General features: G+C 58.1%; 6 protein-coding genes across 6 annotated transcripts; 3 read left to right on the top strand and 3 right to left on the bottom strand.

Moving 5' to 3' along the window:
• Positions 1-890: 890 nt before the first annotated feature.
• Positions 891-3,145, top strand: BKCO1_10000117 (fatty acid transporter; the record flags this gene model as incomplete). The annotated part of the gene is made up of 5 exons (XM_020269297.1): positions 891-897; positions 1,010-1,467; positions 1,573-1,656; positions 1,724-2,571; positions 2,638-3,145. 5 exons carry the CDS (start codon positions 891-893, stop codon positions 3,143-3,145), a joined length of 1,905 nt encoding a protein of 634 aa, XP_020132950.1.
• A 193-nt stretch (positions 3,146-3,338) lies between these two features.
• Positions 3,339-4,614, bottom strand: BKCO1_10000116 (family taurine catabolism dioxygenase; the record flags this gene model as incomplete). Its single annotated transcript, XM_020269296.1, has 2 exons — positions 3,339-4,357; positions 4,509-4,614. 2 exons carry the CDS (start codon positions 4,612-4,614, stop codon positions 3,339-3,341), a joined length of 1,125 nt encoding a protein of 374 aa, XP_020132951.1.
• Positions 4,615-5,556: 942 nt separating this feature from the next.
• BKCO1_10000115 (structure-specific endonuclease subunit slx4) lies at positions 5,557-9,012 on the top strand (the record flags this gene model as incomplete). The annotated part of the gene is made up of 2 exons (XM_020269295.1): positions 5,557-6,933; positions 6,988-9,012. 2 exons carry the CDS (start codon positions 5,557-5,559, stop codon positions 9,010-9,012), a joined length of 3,402 nt encoding a protein of 1,133 aa, XP_020132948.1.
• Positions 9,013-10,061: 1,049 nt separating this feature from the next.
• BKCO1_10000114 (transcription factor c2h2) lies at positions 10,062-13,039 on the top strand (the record flags this gene model as incomplete). The annotated part of the gene is made up of 2 exons (XM_020269294.1): positions 10,062-12,026; positions 12,086-13,039. 2 exons carry the CDS (start codon positions 10,062-10,064, stop codon positions 13,037-13,039), a joined length of 2,919 nt encoding a protein of 972 aa, XP_020132949.1.
• Positions 13,040-13,205: 166 nt separating this feature from the next.
• On the bottom strand, positions 13,206-15,351 carry BKCO1_10000113 (uncharacterized protein; the record flags this gene model as incomplete). Its single annotated transcript, XM_020269293.1, has 3 exons — positions 13,206-14,298; positions 14,428-15,089; positions 15,142-15,351. 3 exons carry the CDS (start codon positions 15,349-15,351, stop codon positions 13,206-13,208), a joined length of 1,965 nt encoding a protein of 654 aa, XP_020132954.1.
• A 1,563-nt stretch (positions 15,352-16,914) lies between these two features.
• On the bottom strand, positions 16,915-19,329 carry BKCO1_10000112 (heterokaryon incompatibility; the record flags this gene model as incomplete). The annotated part of the gene is made up of 1 exon (XM_020269292.1): positions 16,915-19,329. The coding sequence occupies one exon, from the start codon at positions 19,327-19,329 to the stop codon at positions 16,915-16,917; it is 2,415 nt and encodes an 804-aa protein (XP_020132955.1).
• Between the last annotated feature and the right edge of the window lie 4,875 nt (positions 19,330-24,204).

The following is a 24,204-nucleotide window of genomic DNA, read 5'->3' as shown; positions in this document are numbered from 1 at the left end:
AGGCGTTGACTGCCGGTGAGCATTTTTACGTTCATCAAGGATACCCGCGTTCATCATGAATGCAGCATCCAAGCTCTCTGTCATTATCTGCGGATTTACAACCGCGAATCCTGGCTGGAAACACTTTTTCCACATGTTTGTGACTTGGTTGTAGTGGGGCCAAATCCTCTAAAACATTAACGGTTAGCTGACCCAATCGCGTAGATCCACTTTGATTAGACAGAGGAGCCAGGGCCAGCGTAGGTATTCTATGTCATCACGCTGCATCTTTCGATGCATCAACCAGCAAGCGCGGGACGTTGAACCCTTCCCAGCTTTCGCAACACTGCTACGAATGCCTGGGCAAAAGCTGATGAACTGCCGGTCTTCCGGGCCCGGAAGCCGGCAATGGCTAAGACGGCTTACAGACAACGGGAAACCATAGAGAATTATTGTGGGGTAGAAATGCGGGGGATCCGAGCGTGACGGCGGGCTGGCGCAGTCGCGTGGCTGAAACCAAGGGTCAACAACCGACGGCCCACGCGAGCGGGTCCTCTTGGCTTCACTTCCCTTTACGCCCGTAACCGCGGCCAACAGCTCCACGCGAACGCGAATCGGCGGTCCAGCGTTGCACCACCACCCTGCAATAAACCAGAACAATCTTAGAACCCGTCCATGCTGCGTGTTCAGTGTCCGAGATCCGGATGATCAGACCAACCGACCAACTGCTGACTGCGGCGCGGCCGTCCTCAGCCGAGGCACCCATGCGCCAGTAATGCACGTCAGTCAACGGAGCTCCGCCCAAGGCTCCACTATCATGGCCATGCCGCCGTCAGCCAGGCCCCCGTTCTCCTCTCTCCTCTCTCCTCCCCTTCTCACGCGTCTTAGAAGAGCCCAGGAACCCCATTGACATGCCCGGTATGCTGCCATTTCGCCCCCAACAATCGCCACGCGCCACAGCCGATAAGGAAAAAAGTAAAAAAAACGGTTGGAACCGGCCAAGCTAACGACCCGAATGCTTGATACCTAGTCCCCATTGCCGCCGCAGCGGCAGCCGCCGGCGCCGCCGCCAGCGCCGCCGCCTATCTCAACGCCAAATACCATATCGCGCACGACCTGCGTGGCGAGCTGCTGGCGCCCGTGGCCGCCGCCTACGTCGCCATGCGCTCGTACAAGAAGCGGCTGCTCAACCACCACGTGCTCGAGGAGCAGGCCGCACGCCAGCCCGACCACCCTTTCCTGATCTTCAACGCCGCGGGCGGCGACAACAGGCGCGAGTGGACCTACGCCGAGTTCTTGCACGACGTCCGCCGGGTGGCGAATTGGCTGAAGGACGATTTGGGTGTTGCGGTCAGCGAGATCGTCGCGCTCGACGGCGAGAATAGCCCTGAGTACATGCTTCTGTGGTTTGCGCTCGATGCCATCGGTGCCGTGCCCAGCTTCATCAACTGCAACTTGACCAGCAATGCGCTGGTGCATTGCGTGACGGTGAGCTCCCCAGACATCCGATCCTGACTAGGCGAAGTCGTCGTCCCGAGACCGAAAAAAAAAACTGTTTCTCACGCTGACATATTGTCCGTCCCGTACCTGCAGCTCTGCAAATGCCGCTACCTGCTGTGCGATGTCGAAACAAAGCCATTGGTCGAGCCGCACGAGGCTGAACTCCAACAATCCAACGTACGTCGCCGCCCTCCCCTCCCACACCACCAAACCCCCACCCACTAACACCACCCCGTCCCCATAGATCCGCACCCTCTACTACACCCCCACCCTCCTCACCACCCTCACCACCCCCTCCACCCCCATCCCCGCCCTCCTCACCTCCCCCCTAACCCCTCACTCCCTCCGCGCCCTCATCTACACCTCCGGCACCACCGGCCACCCCAAAGCCACGCAAATCTCCACCCTCCGCGACCTCCTCACCGGGCACATGGTCGCGCACGCCCTCCACCTCACCCCCTCCTCCCGCATGTACACCTGCATGCCGCTGTACCACATCGCGGCCCACAGCCTGTGCACGCTCGCGCTCCTCCACGGCGGCGGCACCGTCGTCCTCGCGCGCCGCTTCTCGCACCGCACCTTCTGGCCGGACGTGCGCGCCGCCCGCGCCAACGCGATGCAGTACGTCGGGGAATTGTGTCGGTACTTGATGAACGCGCCGGCGGACCCGGTGGGGGATAGGATGCACGAGGTGCGGTTGGCCTGGGGGAACGGGATGCGGCCGGATGTGTGGGAGGGGTTCAGGGAGAGGTTTGGGGTGGGGGAGGTGGCGGAGCTGTATGGCGCGACGGATGGGTTGGCGGGGAGCGTCAATGTCAATAGGGGGGTTTTTACGAGGGGGGCGTTGGCGCTGAGGGGGCGGGTGTGGCGGTGGAGGAATGGGGGGAGGTCGGCGATTGTGAGGGTCGATGCGGAGGGGGAGGTGGTGAGGGGGGAGAAGGGGTGGGCGGTGGTGTGTGAGGATGGGGAGGCGGGGGAGTGGTTGCAGCGGATGGATAGGCGGATGCCGGATGATGGGTTTGCGGGGTATTTTGGGAATCCGGAGGCGGGGAGGAAGAGGAAGTTGGAGGGCGTGTTTGAGGAGGGGGATTTGTGAGTGTTTTGCTTTTTGTTTCGTTCTGATGTCGTTTTGATGGTCTCGCTGACTTTTGTGCGCAGATGGTTCCGCACCGGCGACATGCTCCGGCTCGACTCGGAAGGCCGCCTCTTCTTCGTCGACCGCCTCGGCGACACCTTCCGCTGGAAAGCCGAAAACGTCTCCACCAACGAGGTCGCCGATGTCGTTGGGGCCTTCGCCCAGGTCGCCGAGGCCAACGTGTACGGTGTCGCGGTCCCGCATGCCGACGGCCGCTGCGGTGCGACCGCCATCACCTTCGTCGACGGCGTCACCGGTGCAGACGGTTTCGACTTCAAAGGGCTGGCGGACCACGCCGTCCGCTCGCTGCCGCGCTACGCGGTGCCCGTGTTCGTGAGGGTTACGCCGAAGCTGGATTATACGGGGACGCTGAAGATGCAGAAGGGCAGGTTGAAGGAGGAGGGCATTGAAGTTGGGAAGGTGGAGGAGAGCGGCGATCAGTTGTACTGGTTGCCGCCGGGTGGAGATTGCTATGTGCGGTTTAGGGATGAGGACTATGCGCGGATCAAGAGCGGGGAGGTGAAGCTGTGAGGGGGGTTTGGCGTAAACAGGGGAAGAACTGGAAGGAGAGGATATGGCGAAAGAGTTTTCGGCGATGGGCACGGTAATTGTTGGCGTGTAGGGTGATATCATAACGCAAAAGACTTGGATAATTTAGAACGCTCTATCTACCAGTAAAGATGAATCGTGGCCAAATGAAAGGGTAAACACATCCCGTCTCGTCTCACTCCTCATCAGGCCCCACCGGCCTCGTGCTGGCGGCCAAGTTGCACTGCCTAAACAACCTGACCTCATCCTCGGCGAAGGCGCCGACGACCGAGTGGATGACGCCCTGGTTGTTGAACAGCACCATGTCGCCCTCTTCCCAGTCGTGGGGATACACGTATTGCGGCGCGATAGCCGGGCGCTGCAGGCGGTAGACGGTCTCGCGCACCGTGTCGAGGTCATCGATGACGCTGCCGTCGGCGAGATGGATCTTGCGCACGGCGCTGGGGTGCACCTGCAGGGCCAGGCGGCCGGTCACGGGGTTCTTCCAGCACATGGGCAGCACCATGATCTTGTCCTGCTCGACAGGCGGCAGCTCCGACTCGGGCAGCTCCTTGCCCTCGCTGATCATGCCGAGGCCGGTGGGGCGCGAGGCGGCGGTCGACATCCACACGTAAGGGTGCGGGGCGTACTCGACCTTGCTGGTGCGCACAAAGTCCTTGTCGGCCTGGGAGAGCAGGTCGTACATGCGGTAGCCGCTGACGAAGGCGGTGGTGCCGAGCGGGACGTCGAGCTCGTCGCCGGTGCCGTCGTCGTAGCGGCAGGTCTGGCGGCGGCCCTTGGGCACCTGCACGGCCAGCAGCGACGTCACGCGCGGCGGGTTCAGGGCGTACAGGGCGGCGTCGATGTGCCAGCGGAAGAAGCGCGTGAAGGCCAGATCGTCGGCATCGGGAACGTGCGTCTTGTGGAACTTGCGGTGGTGCGGGTGGCGCAGCTGGATGTCGGTGAGGCCCTCGTACGACGGCACGAAGCCGTTGCCGATGACCTGGACTTGCGGCTGGTGGGGGATGGTCTTGAGGTCGGGGTGCAGGACGGAGCGCTTGGCGTCGAGCGTCTTGCCGTGGCCGTAGTTGGACGAGGACGGGTCGAACCGCTGCGTCAGCTCGTACTGGGCCTTTGGCGAGAGCTGCGGCGACGTCTTGATCACGACGACGCTGTTGCGGTACAGGGCATCGCGGAGAAAGTCGAAGTCGGCATCTGCGCGGGTTTATGTCAGCCCAGGTGTCGTGGCGATGGCGATTCGACATTCATTTACTTACCCAAGGTGGTTACCGATCCCCGGAGTGCACCCTTGTTTGCGTAGAACCCATTTCATCAAGTCTCAGTCACATGTTTGTCCACGACTTACCGCTCATGTTCTCCACGTCAAGGCCGGTGACGACGGCGCCGAAGTCGACGTCGGACCCGGGGGCCTTGGGGAGGGGCTGGATGGACGGAGATACGGAGTGAGGCATTTTGGGAGATTTGGAGACGAGGAATGCAGTGTCAGTATGCCAGCAGCTTAAGGTTTTGGCAGTGGTTTGGAATGGTGGGGGCCGGAGGGCGGCTTGGAACGAAGCTTATATAGGCGTGGGAATGGAGGGAGTCGGAGGTCTCCTATCTCGGCGATGGTCGTTGCGTAAGGGTTTGAGCGGCTGCGGGTGGCGGGGCGGAGGGGCAAAGGTCGGAGGGCACCGACGGCCTAATCGCAGCGCCGGAATCTTTCTCCACACCAACCATGTCGAGAAGCCTGTCAATCTGGAGAAACAATCGACACTCGTCCACTCAAACGAATCCAAGTACAGCCGGATTTGTTCACTGCTCTCGGTGATAAGCCAAACTGCGAATTTCTCTCGGATTCCCTTATCGGGCTTCCCGGTGTCTATACAAACTTTTCGCAACGCTGTCTAGCGCACTGCTGAACAATACCCTTTCTACAGCCGCCGCACTCGCACTTCCCCACTAGTACTCGCTGGGTGAGCTGCGGACCATCGCGGGTACGGACAGCCTAGGAGGGGGTGAGTGGGGCCGACGGTGACATGTCCGGACAGTGCTTGTCCTCCAACGAGGTAAGATGGCGTCGCGAGAGTACGCATGGACAGTAGAGCGAGGAAGTTTTAATGCAAGGCACAATTTACTCATGGATTCAAGGTCTAGAAGCCGGCCTCTGGCTTCATACAGTCACGTGATCACGCGCCAGCAGGCCCGCGCGCACTGACCGCCCTGGCGGCGCCTGTGTCGCTCTTCCCGTCCTTTGTCCAGCACACTCGCGTCTCCACCATAATACGCCGTTATTGTCACCATACATACACATGATCCGCTGACTCGCTGCCGCCGCTCACACGCGCCGCCTTCAATGGACGACACGTTCCTTCTCCTCCCGCTCCGAGCAGAAGCAGCGCGCGTCCGCCGCCACAATGCCGACAGCTGCTCGTGAAGTCGTCCTCCTCTCTTCCTCGCCACCGCACATCCCAGACTCCGATATAATTTCCACCCCGCCGCACCTGCGCAACCCACCATCGCCATCGCCGCCGCCAGTGCCACAATCCCCGCTGCCGTCCCCTCATAGCTCGTCGAGTCTGCCGTCGCCAACCGTCTTGTTCAAGAGGCCTGCCCTTCACGGCTTGAAGAGCGGTTCGCGCGCCGCGCCTATCCCCGATGGCATTACATTGGGCTTTGCGAGCGCCGGCGCATTGGTCAAGGAGCGCGTCTTGAGTCTGGACGCAGACGTTGGTGAGGAGAGCGGCGTTGGCCGAAGCAAGCGCAAGGAAGCCGCGAAGAGCACATCCGGTCGAACAAAACCTGCGAAGCGCGCCGCGAGGAAGGCCGTTGAGGAAGGGGATGAGGCCATACCAAAGAAGCCTAGGAAGAGCAGGAAGAAGGACGAGCGGGAGCATGTGCCGCGGGTCGTGGAGATTGTCGAGGAAAACGTGCTTCCGGAGGGCAGTGGCCAGCGGGAGACAACGAGCGGCGTCGAGGACACGGGAGTTGCCAAGGGCAATCAGGATGCAGCTGCCGTGGATAGTGGGGCCGCAGAGAAGCCAAAAGGGCGTAAGACCAGGGCCAATTTGAACAACTCGGAATTGATCAGGAATGTTCTCGGTCTTGATCCCATTGTGGAGCTACCACAGAGCGAATCGCGCCGAGGCGGAGCGGTAGAGAAACTGAGGAGAAGGAAAGCCAATAATGACCCAGCTCAGCCCCCTGCTAGTCCTGTGGAGAGTGGTACATCGGCAAAACCCAGTCGTCACGATCCTGCGTTGGATGAAGCTTTGCAGGATCAAGCAGCAAACCCCAAGAAAACGGCAGAGAAGAAGCCGAGAGCGAGAAAGACAAAGAAGCCCGACGATGCCTTGGTGGAGCCTCAAGAGCTTGCGGAAACGGCGAAAGCCCCGAAACCCCGAAAACGACAGACCACAACCCGCAAGAGCACGAAGACAGTTTCAGATCATTTTTCTCCCGACAACTTGGTCGATACTGCAGCCCCCAAGATGAGCCTTTCCGTGCCGGTCAATAATCCCCCCGAACCCCTGGATCTTTCACCAGCATTGATGCGCAGACGAAGCTGGACACCCCCCAAGGATACCAAGTCCTCGCCAAACGGACATGATCCAGTAGAACCCGTTGACCTGTGTGAGAACCCTTCCGAGAAGACTCCGGTTGCTGTAGGCTCCAAACCATCGTTCGCAGAGCTGCTCGATGCTTTTGGCTATGAAGGGCAAAGAGCTGGATCCGAAGCCTTGGCTTCTCGGACAGAGTCTGGTGAGGCCTTCACCAAACGAAGGAGATTGGAGGTGAGATGTTCTCCGTGTCAGACCAGTGGGAGAAGATGGACTGACCTGTTACAGCCGATTGAGAAGCCAAATCAGCCGGCCGAAGTCAGCATCCCCGAACCCTGCGATATGCCTTCGGAGAATATCAACAAACCGGACAAGGCACCCAAGAAGAAGCCCAGGACCATTACCGATCTGGCAACTGCTGCTTACCGCCCAGTTGCCCCAGCTGAAATCTCAGAACCGCTCAATCCACCCATTGCTCCAACTGTGTCAGCCTTCTTTGCACCGCAAGCCGACTCAATGCCTGACGCGGATCGACCCGATGCCCCCGAAGCTGAAAAGCCTAAACGCACTGGGCGATCCAAGAATCCGACGAAGAAAGCCGAAAGCAAGCCTAAGAAGCCGACTGCAAAGTCTAAGAAAGCCGTCAAGCTGGCTGCCGAGAAGCTGTTGTCGCCCGAGTCGGCATCCCTTCGGATGGATCGTCAAGACATCCTGTTCGGCACCTCCTCCCAGCTTGCCCGAGAAGAATCGCCCACTTTCGTCAGAGACCTCCAGCAAGCCATCCGAGACTCGGAGATGTTGGGTTCGCAGATTGACAACCTAGAGACTTTGCATCTTAAACCGGCCGTATCTGGCTCTGGTCTTTCACTGATTGGGCAACGAAAGGGATTGTGGGCTGCAGCGTCCAGAGACCATGAGGACGGCATTCTTGAGCAAGAGAAGTCAGCCAATCAGGACAGCGAGAGAGACGTCTTTGTCGATGACGGCATGGATTTTGTGCCCGAAGTCCCAGAGGAGGTTCCATCAGTCACTCAACACCAGGCTACAGCGACATGTATTGATGCGAACGAACAGGCCACCCAGGAATCAGGAACGGCTGAGTTGGCGAATTGTAGTACCGATGACCTCCCTGAAGCACCGTCTATGTCTCTGGGAGACGGCGACGATTTTGAACGCGTCCCTAGCGCTCAGCCTGTCCAACCATCATCCGATTACATTGATATTGATGAATTTGATCATGACCAGCAGCTTTCTCATCGATCGCTCTCCTTGACATGGCCAAGTTCCCATTCAACGTCTCATTCATCGCCAAATGCTCGCAGGACCGCGTTACAGCAGCTTGGAACACGTCCAAACATCCCCCTTCTCCCACAGTCTATATCAGACGTCTCCAGCAACTTGGGCAAGGCCATGTTCGCAACAAAAGCAGCAAGTCGAAGCAAGAAGGCCGTCGCTGCGGCAGAGAAGTCACCCACAAAGCGACCAGTAGGCCGGCCACGCAAGGTAGCTGCCTCCGACGACGGTGTATCGCAAGACTCTGTGGGAGAGACTTCAATCGCACCGGTCACATCACCCTCAAAACGCCCTCGTGGCCCCAAGTCCAACGCTGCTGTGGCAGAGAAGGTGAAGAGCCCATCGAAGGGCCCAAAAGGGAAAGCCCGTTCAACGTCAACAGCGGCTCTCTTAGCTACTCCAAAGAAACAGAAAAGCAAAAAGAAAGCGGCAGCTAAAGAAGAATGGCCCGATATAGACGAGATTGAAGACTCTCAAGAGGAGACCAGCCCATCCCCACCACGCCGCACAAAAGCCGCAACTGCGCACCCGCCTTTGACGTTGAGTCTGTCGCAAGAGGAGCGCAATACAGCCGATGCTTTCGAAGGACCGACTGTACCCGTGCCTGGTTCCACGGCTCGTAAGAGTACCGAGAGAGTTCCGCATTACTATCTAGAAGCCGTCTTTCCCAAGATCACCACCGTGGTGAAAGCCTGCCGGCCATCAGACAACCCTTCACAGCCGTCATGGCACGAGAAGATGCTATTGTACGATCCGATTGTGGTGGAGGATCTTGCAGAGTGGCTCAACGGTCAAGGTGTCCAGGTGGGCGTGCTACTGCCCGTCGCGGAATCGAGGAGGGGAAGAAAAAAGAGGGAAGAAGCTGAAGCTGAGGGAATCTTGATGGAAAAGCCGACTAGCAAAAAGATGCAGGAGTTGCCGGATTGGGCGGTGCAGAGATGGTGCGAGGAAAATAGCATATGCTGCATGTTCAAGGAGTCGCCATGGACTAAAGGAAGGAAAAAGAGAGCGAAACGTTGACGGTCAAGGTGGATAAACAGGTCGTAAAGATACCCTCCTCCTATTTTAATATAGGTCGTGCCGTTTCCTATAGGTTCGTGTCCCCAATCGTCGACTCCGCAGATCCCTTAAAGTCGCACGCGCAGTACAACCGTGTTTCGCACCGGGAAGCACGGTATATCATGTGAGCAAACGTATCTTGGCTGAATGCGCAAGGGATGTTTCGTGGCGCGCTACATCCGCCCCCACGCGGCTGCGCCTTGCACATTCCTTGCGTTGAACCAGCTTCGACCCGCACTGCACACCAACGGCAGACCACCCGCAAAGAAGACGAGGAAGAAGAAGCGAATGCAATGATCCACTGGCGTTTCCTCCAGGTTTCGGCAGGCTTATATGTCCCGTATACCAGAGAAGGCGGTCATCGAGCATTGGAGCGGGTTGTTGATCGGCCCCCACCTCGACTCCGCCACGGGATGACGGAACGAGGCACTACTGGCACCCGTTCCGTGTGCCACCGACCCTCTCTTTTCCTCGAGTAAGGTTTTGCGGAGGGGTGACGGTGGCTGATATCAGGCCGAGCTCAGCCCCCCACAGCCTCGCCCATGGGGGGCTTCGGTTCTGCCTTGGTCGCCATTGCTGCCTGCTTGTTAGACAAAGAGGGACCTTACCTAGGCTGACTCCGGTCGCCCCGCCCCGCGCTCGCCCTTTTGCGCATTTTCCGACGCCCGGATATGCTGAGAATCCCTTCTCTCCATCCTGCCGCCCTCATCGATAGGCCCTGTTCCGTTTTGTCGATGATTGAATAACAAAGTGGGTGCTATGTTAGCCTTGGTGTACGCCATGGTAATGTAAACCGTTTTCATTTCGTCCGTCGAAGATTAGGAAAGAGAATACTGCGGTCTTTTTTTTCTTCGCGTCTCGAACGGATTCTGGCTAACGCGCTCGGCCTGACGGAGGGTGCCGAATGGTAAAAGGACATTATCAGCCCCGTTCCTAACAGGAATCTGAGTCTGGCCGCCGAGGGAGCAAGAGAAGGAGGGCCAGGCGGCGACAGCAGCCTCGCCGCGCGCATGGAGACCAATTACATGGCGACAACGCGATCAGCCTCGCCATCGACCTTTACCCTTTCCAGGGGCCGCAACAACCGGCTGTCGCTGCTCAGCAGCAGCAGCAGCAGCGCCGCTGGCCGGTCGGCGGATGCACGCAGCCTTACCAGGTCGCCGCCACCGTCTTACGATGGCCTCACCGGTCTGCCGGTTGCCTCTATCCCTGGTGTCGGCAGCGGCGGTGATACGGCACATGATGGTGGTGATGACGGCAACGATGTGTCTGCCACCCTGGACGCTCATCTGCCATTGAGCGTGTCGGACAAGGGCTGGTCGGAGGTCGAGTCCGTGTCGAAGCAGTTCCTGGCCGAGAACCTTCCGGGCTGGATAGCCTCGATGCAGGCAGAATCCAGAGGAGCAGACGGCGGGCCGAAGTCGCCAGCCACCACCGCCGCCGCCGCCGACCAGCAACACAAACAGCTCTCGCAGATGATCAAGGCCGGCGTCCGCAAGGGCCGCAAGGGACTCGTGCTGCGCCTGCTCAGGCGCACGGCGGACGCGAACGAGATGGTCGACCTGCGCTTGGACAATGCCGCCCTCAATGCTGGTCAGCAGGGCATCAAGCGCAATCTTCCTGCCCATCTTGCATGGAAGCAAGGACAGCAACAGGCTGCTGGACGACCGGAATCGCTGCCCGTGCAGGAACTCGAGGCCAAGTCGCCGGCGATGGTCGTCCGGCAGGTGCCAGGCCTCCATGAGGCGCCGGCGGCGCCGCCCGTCTTTGAGTTGCCGACTACCCCTGCCACCCCACGTGCGCCTCGTCCGGCCGTTGTGGTGCCGCCGCCGCCGCCGTTGCAGCAGGCTCCCGATGCTGACGGGGATCCAGATCAGGCTGAGGAGAAGGGTGATGACGACGTCTCTCTGGCGACGTCGCCCACGGAGAGCCTTCTTCGTACGCTTTCCTTTGGACCGGACGAGGCATCGGCCTGGTCGGAGCCAGTCATGGACCACAGCGACTCGGACCATTCGTCGCCGTCGAGCATAGTGCCTACTCCGACGAAGGGGCTTTCCGTCAGGCACGCAATACACAAAGTGATCAAGCCACCACAGCCCTTTGGAGCGCCTGAGACCGGGGCTTCTGACCGCGCGAGGATGTTACCGCTTGACATGGAGAGCCTGAACCGGCGTCTCGCGGAGAGCTCTACGAAGTCTTTGGAGGAAGATGGCCCCGAGGATGAACATGGGTTGCGCAGGGACTTGGATAAGGCAGTGCCAGCAGCGTCTCATGAAACTCGAGATGCGGCGAGCGGCAGCGAGCCGGTCCAGCACGAACCGAAGCAATTGGCCAGCCACCGATCGGATCACGTAACGGCGGGAGGCCCCGCCAACGGCGCGAAGATGGCAACGGACAATGTTGTCGCGGCCGATGCGGACGATCCGGCGATCGAGGCGGCAACGAGCCGAGACAGCCCAGGGACGCACGATTTGCAGATCCCTGAAGCACCCGCAGAACTCGTGATATCTACCGACTGCGGCCCCAGACCCGGACGCACCTATGGAAACGTACCGATCCGGTCAGGCACCCCACAAGGCCCCCTTGCCGTCCAGAGTCGGGCATCGATGCTGCAAGACAGCGTGGGCAGCCAGCGGACTCCTCATGTAGAGCAGCGCGACAGTCACATCTCCACTACGCCATCGCACGTGTACGGGCTCAGGGACGATGCGAGCCAGGGTACGCGGTTGGACGGATCTGTCACACTGCCGACCCTAGTCGTAGGCGAACCCGACAGCCCGGGCGGCAGCTTGTGGTTGCCTTCGAACATCGAAATCAGGCCATTGCCAGAAAAACGAAGCCCGACGTATCGCTTCCTGTCCCACGCAGCCAAGGCCGCGTTGACGCAGCTGGGACGCGTGGCGGTGGGTTTGTACGACGCATACGGGCCTGAGAAGCCAGTCCCCAAGGATCACGTCCGCGTCCGCTGGACCTGCGTAAGCAAGCCTTGGCTCCCGAACCTCAGACTGCCCGACTAACTGACTAACTACCTCAGACGTGCGGGCAAGAGCTCCACGATGACTTCATCGAGCGCCGCCGCGGCGCCGCCCGCGAACTCGAAGCCTACCTCAACCGCCCACGCGCCCACGCGTCCCCCTCGCCCGACAGCACAAACAGCAGCTTCTCCTCCGCCAGCCAGATATTCAGCCTCTCCTCCTCCCTCAACCCCTCCCCCGTCACGACATGGGGCTCCTCCTCCTTCAACAGCGGCATCGGTGGCGGCGGCGGCGACTCCTCCCCCACCGCCCTCCGCAGCAACAACCCCTTCTCCGTCCGCATCGGCACGCTCCCCCCGCCGCGCTGGCTGCTCACCTGCGCCGACGAAGGCCAGCTGGTGACGAAGCTCTCGCACGTCGACGTGACCGAAACCAAGATCCGGTCCGACCGCGACCTGGCCATGGCGGTGCGCGCGCTGCACGCCCACGTCAACCGCCGCCGGCGCCTGCTCGCGCGCCTGCTGCGCGGACTCTGCCGCATCGACTTCGTGCAGTTCGAGGTGCACCGAAACCGCGTCGTCGACATCAGGAAGTGCCCGGACATGCCGCCTGTGTCGAGCAACACCAAGCAGAATCACAGCTCGTCGTCACATCGGGAGTATGACTTTGAGCCGCATGAGCTGGTGCCGCCGGTCGGCTCGCAGTACTTGATGCATCTGTTTCGGCATCCGGAGGATTATGACAACGAGTTTATTACGTATGCGCGCGCGCCGAAGAGGAGGGGCGCGCGGCTGGATGTCGGCGTCGGGTGGGGGATCAATCTCGTCGAGGGCTTTTTGGCTGACCGCGTGTGGCTGCTCGTCATGGTCATGTTCGTGCTGGGCAGCGCCGTGTTTGCGGTCGTGTGGGCGTGCAAGAGGGGGGAGGATGTGCAGGGCGCGTTTGGCGTGGCCGGCTGGATGTTGACGTTGGCGACGTTGGTCGTGGGCTGGGCGCAGGCGTCGTTGGGGTGAGCAAGCGGGGGTGTCGTTGCTGGGGATGATGTCGTCGTGCTTTGAGGATGGCTGGAGACAGGGTTTTTTGGGCGCTTGGGGTGGCTGATACCATGATGCGTGTTTGTTCGGTCAAGGGGAGTTTATTACTCAGCGGGCTACGCGTGAAGCGGGCAATTGCTTGTTCTCAGATGCATTCTATATCGTCAATGCTGTGCCGTTCATCGTGCAACAGCCGTGGTATAGTCGGCGGATTCGTGGTGATGGCCAACCCAATGTCCTCATGCGACACCTGGTCCCCTCGGACTGGTCTGCTCGCCGTTGATAGGGGCACTTCATCCTCAGTCCATCGGTGATGTTCAGCTTGTTGTCGATACGCGCCCAAGTACGCGGCTGGCGGAGGTTCTGGTAGACCGACCGGCCACGCCTTGGGCAGCCTGACCCAATCCCACACTCCGCCCTCCCTCTTTCTGCACTTCTCATCTAGCTGGCCAGACTGCGAAAAGAACCCACGTTCCAAGTCTCCGTCATCTTCCGCCGCCCCGGTGTCACTAACATCCGCGTCGTCCACCATCATCGACCGCTCCGACCCCGCCTCGTCCAGCGTCGACAGCAGCGACGACGACAGCAACGTCCCAGCGCTCCGGCTGACACCGCCGCTGTCGTGCCTCCCTTTCTTCCCGCCGAATTCGCCAGCGCCGCCGTTACCACCATCACTGCCACCACCGCGACTCCCACCACCACGACCACCTCGGTCTCGGTCGTCGCCAATACTACTTCCATAGCTGGAACTCCCACCAGTGCCGCTACCAGTGCCACCACTACCACCACCACCACCCCTCCCCCCACCGCCACCGCCACCGCCACCCTCCTCCAACTCAACATGCCCACTGACACTCCCCCTCCTCCTCTTCCTCCTCCCCTTCCCCCAAAAGAACGACCCAGACCCAGACCCATCCCCCGACGCATCCGCCTCGGAGGACCCCGTCCCCGTCGCCGTCCCCCGACTCCAACTCCGACTCGACAGGTACTTGATAAAACCCAGCGTGCTCTCGCACAGCCTCCCAGACGTCAACCACGTCGCGGAGCCGCCGGCCGCCGCCTTCTGCAGCGCTTCCTTGGCGTACGAATGCAGGGCGGGGGCGCAGGCGCACAGGATGCCGAGATGGGTCTCGACGACGGTCCAGACGAAGATGGGGTGGGCGGCCCAGGTGGCGTCGTAGGTGCCCGAGTAGGCGCGGACGGTGTACAGGAGGCGGAGGAGGCCGGCGATGCATGGGCTGTGTTTGGGGGGGAAAACCCGAGGAAGGGGGTGGGTTGATGTGTTAGTTTGATGCGGTAACATATGGGTAGGTACGGTACACGCATCAGGGGTTCTCTTTTTTTTTTTTTTTTTGGTTCTTACTTACAGGATGCCCAGCCCCAACAGCGCGCCCAGCAAGAACTTCTTCCCGCGCCCCATCTGCAGCTTCCACAGCAGCACGGACGGCAAGCCGCACGCCACGAGGTCCTGCGCGATGGACACGGCGTTGGCGGCGATGGTGTTGGCGGCCTCGTTGACGCACCGGTACGAGTTGCGCTCCTGCGCCGCCCACACCACCGAGAACTGCAGCCAGTACGCGGCGACGGGCCGGCACGTTAGCACCAGCACGATGGAGAAGGAGACGAGGTAGGCGACGATCAGCGCCATGTTGGTCTGCACGATGAGCAGGAACGTCGTCGTGTAAGTCCCGCGCCCCAGCCGCCGGTAGAAGCTGAGGATGGAGATTTTGGTCAGGCATGTGCTGGTTGAGTTGAGGAGTTCGATGGCGAGGATCATCTGTCCGCCGTAAGGGCACCCCGTTCCTCCTGTGTTAGCTTGGGGGGATGATTTGGAGGGAGGGGGGATGGGTTTGGCGCTGACCTTGCGCGCTTGGAGCGCCATGGGCTGCGTGACGTCCCAGACGTGGCGGTCGTAGCCGTAGAGTAGGAAGGCTGGATGGGGCTGCGTGAGTGGGAGGACGGCGTGCACCAGGAGGGGGGGATTTGGCGCACCGAGGATTAGGGAGATGTCTACGCCGGCGGCGAAGAGCTGCTCGAGTTTCAGTGCCTGGATTTCTGTTTGAGGTGCTGCTTGTACTGACCACGGCGAGTATTATCAGACCATCGTCAGCACCGAAACTCCGCCTTCGCACTCGGACTCTGGTACGGAGGACAACGGCGATCAGACATATGGGATACAGGACTCCGATGAGGATGATGAGCCCCCATCCACGGCGGATGCCGTGCGGGAACTTGGACGTCTGCCATTCGAAGACAAGCTCGAGAGGCGGCCGCAGTGATTCGAGCAGCATTGCTGTGGGCAGGATCCCTAGTTCGGCGGCTGCTGAACGGCGTCGGCTCGGATGTTGAGATGCACTAGAAACATGATAAGATGATGGTAAACACTGGGTAAGTAGCCGATGAGCAAACTATCTACGCTGCCACCCCACGCGGCGGGCTCGCACCGGGGGATATATGTCAGACGCGTCGAATGCGAGGTGACTCAGGCAAAAGCAGGCACAACCTGAGCACCTATAACTTTGCTCTGATGCAAGGGATTATGCAATCCCCCGGGGACGGTTATCTTGTCCATGTCGCACAATCTGCACGGCAGGCGCCGAGCCGGTGGTCAATTTAGAAAAATGGACTAAATCTGCACTGGAAACGGTCGCTTGCCGCGTGTTCGCATCAGGAATGCCTGACGCTACTGTGGGGACTTCAGGATGCCACGGTATGGCTGTGCCCGTCTGGAATGGACGGAAGCAGCCTTTCGATCTTGACGACGTCTTTTACTTTTCCGAAATCGATACTCCAGATCTCGTCACACAACATGGTACCCTTCGCTTTTTTGTGTGCGTGTGTGCCTGCAACCCCTGCTCCCGGCGCGAACTCCCGCCTGCCAAATACCGGGGTCGATCGAGAGCAGCGAATCGGGTGCGTTTTCGCACCACGTCGTCGAAGCCATGGCAGCACTGCCTGGGGGCCGAATGAGCTGATACTCAGAGAAAAGCAATAAGACGAAGAAAAGAGGAGAAGCACGGAGATTGTCGTCGGTTCGCGAACGATATCGTAAGGCGGGCGCCGACGCTGCGGTTAGGCGCGGGAATCACAGCGGGGAAGCGGGAAGGCCGATAGACCCCCCTGTCGTCAGCCGTTTCATCCAGCATCGGCCACTTTATCTAATAGATATAGCATTCTATTTTCTTGACTCGATCTTGCGTCATGATTGTATGCGGCTATACCATCCGGCCATCTGATACCCTGCCGGTCGCGTGCAGTGTCTGGCAGATCGCCATGTCATCTGAACAAAAGAAAAAATCCTTGACTTGATCGAAGGTGACTTCACAGAAGTGGGACTGATTGTCCTGATCCCACCTTTCTTCCAGTCTTTCGTTACCTAGGGCCGTGTTTCGCCTCTCCGCGTGTAGTGACTAACGAATTCCAGAAGTCGGCGAGCTCAAATGATGGCTTCGAAGTATGCAGTGGCCATCATCGCGGCCAACAGTGCTCGAAAATTGTAGGGTAGGATTGCTGAATTTATCAGGCAATTTGACAGATGTGCATTGGTGATTGTGGCAGTCAGGAACAACTCTTGGTTTCGCACGATTCACCGCATGTCCTGCCCATAGCGGAATCAATCTGACGATCTCAGAAGAAAAACCCCCCTCATCATACCGACGGAGATATCACATTCGATATTCACATACGAAACGTCAAGCTCGCAGCTGCGGCCTGTCATTCTGCCAAGTACGCCGCTCAGTGGACCTAGATCAAAACCGTCACTGCAACGCTTGATCAATGGTTGAGGGCAAACATATCTGCAAGCCGACAATTTCGCAACTCACTCCCCATCAATACTATAGCCATTCACTTCGTTATTCCAACATGACGTCTTGAAACTGCGGTCGCGCCTTCACCCACTTGCTAAGACAAATCCATCCTGTGCTGATCCGATACGCTACCTCCCCTCTTCTCCCAACAAGCATAACATTTACCGTGGGGACGTTTGCTGGTGACTTTCCATCGCGGTCGTAGAAGGTAAGATCCGGTCGCTTTTCCAACAACTGGTCCCAGTCAGTCATTTCGCTGTCCATCCAATACACGAGATCAGGCTCTTTCGAGACTGCAAGGGCGATGAACTCGAATTTTGTGTTTCTATCCTTGGCCACGTCCCGAAGCACTTCCAGCTCCACTAGCGGATCCTGCACACGCACGATCCCGATTATATCATCCGCGTCATCTACTACAGACAAGTTCGTATCTGAGTAGAGTTCGAGAAGCCTGACGCGGAAGGACGCGGTTTGTACGCGTCCATGCAGCACTCCAGGTCGTGCATTGGATTCCCCATCAATTCTCTTAGCGTTCGACGAAGATGTGGAAACGTCATTCCAGTATCTCTCATACGTTGGCCAGAGACTTTCCAGCTTGGGCACCAGGTCAGAGAAAGTCGTCTCCCGCCAAAAAGGTATTGAATCGGGCAGCGCAGCCTCCACACAGCCCTCCATCCATGCGAGTGCCATGTGCAGTTGCGGGCATACCAGATCCTCGTCAGTATTCCATGCGTGGTCATCGTTCCATGAAGGTGGACTCTCGCACGCTTCGATCCGCTGCATCCCTTCTCTTCCCTTGGCCTCGGAATACATGTGCCAGGACACTAGCGTACCTTGGAAGCTGAATGGCGACAGTCCTGGTATTCCAACGACAGAGCCCCATGACCATGAAGGCAGCACCATGTTCGCAATCTTGTTCAAGTAGGGCTTGACGGGCTTCACCTTGTCCTGAATGCTATACGGTCGCCACAGCAGCGCCTGATCAAAAGCCGGTCGGGGAAGCCCGAAAAGCACCTCCTCGGTGCCGTACAGCGCATTCAGGATGCCAGTGAAAGCATTATACACGTCGGACTGATTCGTCAACGCCCTCGTCCTGTACGGAGACAAGTGCCTGACATACTCCTCGAACCGCGTCCCTCTACCTCCGTACAAGCCCATGGTGAAGGCCGGACTCTGATACTGCGGCGACATCTTGTTCAGGTTCCCGCGGCCAAAGCTGAGCGGGTCTTCGTGCCACAGCTGGTGCTCGCACTCGTAGCACACCTGCGCGTTGGTGAAGTACAGCTTGCGGTTCGCGAGGATGGCTTCCTGGTACGTCCAGCCGCGCGAGAACCACACCGAGCGGTCGGCCATCTCGTGGTATGTCGGCAGAACGGGTGCGACGCGCAGGTCCTCCACCGTGTCCTGGGGCTGCGCCGGGCGGGTGCGGCTGATGCCGGCTAAGCCCGTGTCCATGTTGTCTCCGTCCACGGCGATGATGACGAGAGAGGCTAGGGTATAGATACCGGACATGGCCATGATCTGCTGCAACTTGTCTTCCGGATCGTCTTGGATGATGCACAGCCTGTCCGCCCAGAGGTAGTCTATGCCCAGTTGCGTACACGCAAGCATGGCGTCCTCGATGGTCTTCGGCATGTTGCTGGCGGCCAGTCCTCCGTCTTCTTGGTAAGCTCCGATGGTGGAGCGCAAGGCCAAAAGCATCGATGGCTGAGGATTAACACCCCAAACGTAGCTCAAAGCCACATACTTGCACTTCGTAGGTGCCGCAACGATCCTCCGCCTCTTCACATCAATGACACGAAAGCCGTTTGGCAACGTATCCGGACGCCCGTCGCATTCGGGATGCTCTTGGAGACAGTGCTGGAAGCGTTCCTTGATTGTCTTCCAATCGGTGATTGCCGGTCCCAAAGGCACCCCTGTTGCTGCCGCGCTGTCTTGGATGGAGAGTTGTGGTTTTCTTTGCACATCGCCATCAAAACACAAGATGTCGCAGTATGCCGATTGGCCCGGCGCGCCAGAGTAATCGTTCCATTCGAGGAACGGCTGATCTCCGAGTGGCTTGAACATGACTTTTGCGCTGACCCAATCGCTGCCATTTTCCTTGGCGAACTTCCGTACAGCACGGAGGAGAAGGCGGCAGAAGGAGCAGCTACCCTCGCGAGCTTCTAAATCCTCGATAGGTCCCAGTGGAATGGGTAGCGGGTATTTTGGTCGATAGCAGATGGATTGATGACGGATGCGGAGATGTCTGCAGAACGAGCAGAGCCGTTGCTCCGATGATGCCGATGGTAGGCATGCACCACATTCCTCATGAAACATGCGGTGTATGGCACGTTGATCCTCTTCCGATGACCCATCCAAAAACTGAGTGCAGAAGGAGCAGTCATCTTGCGGCGTAGGACCGTCGTCGGAGTCTGAACTGCTGCAATCTTCGGAGAGGGAAATTGTGGGGGAGTCCATGGCCTTTGGAGATAGGGTAAGCGCGCCACGTGACAGCTGATTAGACCTTGATTGTAGAAGGAGAACGGGAATTTTGATGGCAAAATTGTAGAAGGTTTACCAAGGAAGGAGTCTGGGCGAACGGAAAAGCGGGTGTCGTAGGTTTTTATTGTGACACGGCCCCCACACGAACTCCACCGCCTCAGCCTCGCAGCTACCCCACTATTCCGGAACAGTCAGATGCTCTGTGATACCAGCCGCCGGAACAGGCGCGCCACGTTAGGTTGTAAAAGACCAAGTTGGTCTACATCTGCCTCGCAGAGGTATTTGAATATTTGAAACTGGTTTCCGGACGTGGGTGTGAGCTTTAACGCAGCTAGATTCATACGACTATTGGAGCCAATTCCCAACGTAAGGAGAGTGCAGTGTGCTTTGCGGGGGCTCATATAGCTCAAATCCACCGTCATACGCTGTGGTGTGAAGGGGAGCAGTAGACAGTATATGGTTCCACGACACTTTAAGCGATATGTAATCCATGCACAAGATGGACTGGATAGGGTAGATTTCTGTCTACAAGGAGCATGAAACATTAAACTATTGCTCATCCACCATTATAAAATCTGAACTTGATACCGCCATCTCGTCAGAAGTGACCCTTGCTCACCAGTCGCGTCCTCGCTTGTGATGATGTTTTCAAATTCCCCGTCTCCAGGCTCAGACATTCCCAGGTCGTCAAGGTATTCCTGTGCCATGCCAAATACTAGGTCAGAGTCATCATCAAAAATGTATTTCTGAGCTTCACCATGATCTCGGCCATCCCTTCACACTGTTTGAGCGAGGTCGTGCTTCCTCGTAAGCAGAGCGTAAGACAGCCGATCCTGATATACTGACCCTCCACTCCTACAAACATTCCCTATCAAGACCAGGCGACCAATCGACAAACGTATCTCAACACTGCCGTCCGTTTTCTCTGAGAGAGTACTGGAACACAGACACTCCACCCTGACTGGCACCACATAGACATGACTCCGTGGTCCCATCCGGTCATTCCACACTACCCCGTCTTCATAATACACCAACGACAAGCCGATTGGCATGAACCGTCGTTCTGTTTCCTCTTCGAGACCATCTCCCAAATCCTTCGCCAATTTCCAATGCAAACACTCCACGCGAATGAACCCCGCCCCCCGCGACCTCCAGAAATGCATCATCCCCAACCGGCACCCCGCCAAGCTCCAGCACCTCCATCAAAACATGCCCACTCCCATCCCGGCTCCGCAGCCCGCCACGTATACGCATGCACTGGTGCCGCAACCAACGCCTACGACCACGTCGGCGCCACTCCTGAATGGCCCAGCCGCGCTGGTAGAGCGGCGCGTGGCCGCCGAAGAAAGAGGCCGCGCGTGGTGTTGGATCGGCTTGGAAGGTATTCGACGGTCGGCGGCTGCGGCGGCTGTGGTGGCGGCGGTTGTTGCCGTGAGGGTGAGGTCTTCGCGGAGCGTGGGCGCGCGGTCGATCGAAGGAGCAGCCGATGGTGCCATCGCGGGCGGCGGCAGCGGGTGGTGACGCAGTAGACGAGGCTTCTTGAGAGCTAGTGGCTTCAGTTGTCCAGAGGAGAAGGCAGAGCTGACATCCGCTTAGTGCCGAGTCTCTGAGGTCCAGGGCATTTTGGTGGTGCTGTCCCATAGCATTCAGTAGATCCGCATCAAGGCGGGTCTCGAAAAAGGTCCCCTGGCAGTTCGTACAGAGCTTGTGTGAGGACGAGAGATGGTAATAGTATGTTGAAAGGTGTCAAACATGGTTGCGTCCGTCACGATTTGGCTTTCATTTTCCATATTGACTGCTTGATTTGATAGCAGAATCACAGTAGATGAAGTGCAATAAAATCTGGCAAAGGTAAACCTGCTTATTTAGAAGTGGGAAGCCCCGCATTTGTGGCCCCCAAGTCGCAATGTGCTTACTTCGCGTATGGCGAGCCAATCGCCGGGTGCTGTTGTAGCGTCTCTTTCAGCATCCATCTTCCATCATCTACATCCGATCAAAGTTCACGAGATACGACACGCAGACGATACAATGGTAGACAGTCCTTCATCCCTCCTTGGGTTATTCTCGCTCCACAATATTAAAGCTTCTAGACCTCGAGGAAGATACACTAATTTATCCAATTTGCTCTGAACGACGCGACATGTTTCCGCTCAATTTGTGACAGCCCATTGTGACGCAATAACTAACCCCGCTCAAGGTATTCGCAGTCATTCATGTATAAGTCTTCGCAGAACATGGCTAACTATTGACGAACCCAGCTCTACCGCCTATAGCGTATTCGTTATCGAGTGCTCTGACGAAGCAATTTGAATTGCTTACCTCGTGGTTTCGTCGATCTGGATGGCGAAACTAAGCTAAGACATCGCCTTCCTGCCTCGGCTGGTCCGTTGCGATGTGATCCACCAGCTGGAGACGCCAAGCAAGAAAAATAGCGTTGCTAGTTTACTATTAGGACCTCTGAAGAGACCATATGATATTTTAAAGAACGTGCGATGGATGGCTTACGCGTAGCGGTAGGTAATTGTAAACGATTGCCGACAGCGATGAATGATATAACAAACTGCCATGAGGGCAGGCACAACAGCCTCGTGGAATCTTGCTGCTGTCCCTACAATAGCTTCTTCAACTTGGGTCAGTGTTTTCTCTTGATTCAGGTCAAGATAGGTCCAGTTTCGCTTACCCCGAAAACGCTCGGCGTTCTCACGGTCGTTACCATAGAAGAGTGCCACAAGCTGAACGAGAAATGTGAGCGTGGATACAATTGTTTCAAAAGATACGGCCATATTCAACGGTCTCGTGGATGGTTGTAGAGTAGAGCAGAAGGCTAGAGGCTTAGGCTGGGAAGGAGTCTATTTAAGAAAGTGGGACTAGCGGGCGGTCACACAAGACAGGAAAGCGGAAGGACAGAATTGAAGGCTGGCAGCGCTCCGAATCGGGAATTGTTGCATAAACCGTTAGAACGGACCATACAGAGGCCACGAACAGATGGACTGACCGGGGGAGGGGGGACTTTCGCCAATCAAATCAAGTTGCGTAGCAGAATGCAGCGGACCGGTGGCGCTCCCGGGAATAATTTGGTTCGCATAGTGGCGTCGTAGCGTGAGGCGTTGTCGGCTAAGATGCCAAGGTTAGCAAAGATGACGGCGGGTTCATGCGTGTGATGAGCAAGGCGGTAGGGATGGAGGTTTGCGCACGCAGCTCAGGCTGTCGACGTTGATCTTGCCAGCATTCAGCACATCACGCTCTGAGACCAAAAGAGAGAGGAGGGTAATACAAATAAAAGTAAAAACTCACATTAATAGCCCTCTTCGCCTTCCTCTTCGCCTTCCTTCCCGCCTCCCTCTCCTCCTCCGGCGACAACAGCTGGCGTATGCTGTTCGTGCGATGTGATTGTCTGAATCCGCGAAGTCTCCATCCGAGTAGTAGAATAGAGAGCGGGCTTATTGCACGTTGTCGTGGTCGCTGATCTGGCTCGCCAGGCCCCGTTACCGCGAACGCTGCGATGCTCCGCCCCAAGTCTGCGCACCTCAGCCACCACCAGCACGTCCAACAGAATGAATTCTCCAATGGGGTCCCCGACGTAGCGTCAGCTGGTGCGGCTCGCTGAGAATGAGTGGCGCCTGCCCCCGCTATGGGGAGCCGGGCACCGCGCGTCGCCGCTGCCTCCCAGGGCCGTGGTAAGCACTTCCTGCTCCCTGTGGCAATTCACCGCCTTCTCGTCATTGGCTCGTCCGAGGTCCTGCATTCCTTCAACACCGACGGCCTTCATCGCGCACGCCGAGGCGACCGAATATAAGACCGTTCGGATACCGTTGCGGCTCCAGCAGGCATCTCGTTAGTTCGCAGGACTGTGTGAAAGCGAACTGAGCGCAATGGCTGACGCCAACCTCGTGCGGAATCTCACGATCCTTGGCAAAAGTTTCCTTTAATGCGTCGTGATATGAATCTCGTGCATGTACCTGCTGCTGAATTCCGCATGGATCTTTCTCCCAAGGCTTTATTTTGTTCGGGTTGCAAAGTCGGCAGGCACAGCGCAGGTTAACGTAGCCTTCCCGCTTATACTTTCTGAAAAAAAAACGGACTACGGATGACTCTGCACCTTCGCTTATTCTTGCATGGCGAGGTGCGGTGGGTATATGAGACAAGAAGGTAGCATCTTGCTGATGTGGTCAGCGGGGTTGTAATAAGTGACGGTGGGGAAATGGACTCCCGGGTAGAAAGAAGGTGTGGATCATCCAGTAACAGTCACGGTAGTTCCTAGCCACCCAGCAAACCGACTATTGAAACCACGCCGTTGGAGAAGACTAGGCTTCCAGACATTTGAACCTTGCAAACTCCCCGACTACAACCAACAGTGACGACATACACCTCCTCCGACGCCGAGCTCTCAGCCCTCAAAGACAAGACCATCCTCATAATTGGATCCGCAATCGGCCTCGCGACCGCAAAGCTCGCTCACCGTACGTACGCCTCCGCACCAGCCACCCCTTCCCTTTCCGCCCTCCAGCATGCTCGCGCCTTTTTTATTTTTTTTGCTCGTTTTCCTTTCCTTAGTCGTCCAAGATCGATGCGGAATCTGCTTTTTTTTCGTGTCGGGACAACGAACGAAGGCGAACTGACGGACTGACTGACTGACGGACGGACGGACAGACTGAATCTCGATAGACGATCAACATGGTAGCGCCCTGGACCTAGATGACCAAGTACGGCATGACGCGCGACCTCGCCGGGCCGTGGGTCGACGAGTGGAAGCTCCCCGCGAACGAGCCCCGCCGAAATCGCGCACGCGCTGCTGCTGCTGCTGCTGTCGGTCGTGCGGCCGGAGATCATCGGCAAGTCACTGTTAACTCG

Source organism: Diplodia corticola, assembly GCF_001883845.1.
Source record: "Diplodia corticola strain CBS 112549 chromosome Unknown scaffold10, whole genome shotgun sequence".
NCBI lineage: Eukaryota > Fungi > Ascomycota > Dothideomycetes > Botryosphaeriales > Botryosphaeriaceae > Diplodia > Diplodia corticola.
Note: the sequence above shows the minus strand (reverse complement) of the source record. Positions and strands in the feature narration are given on the sequence as shown.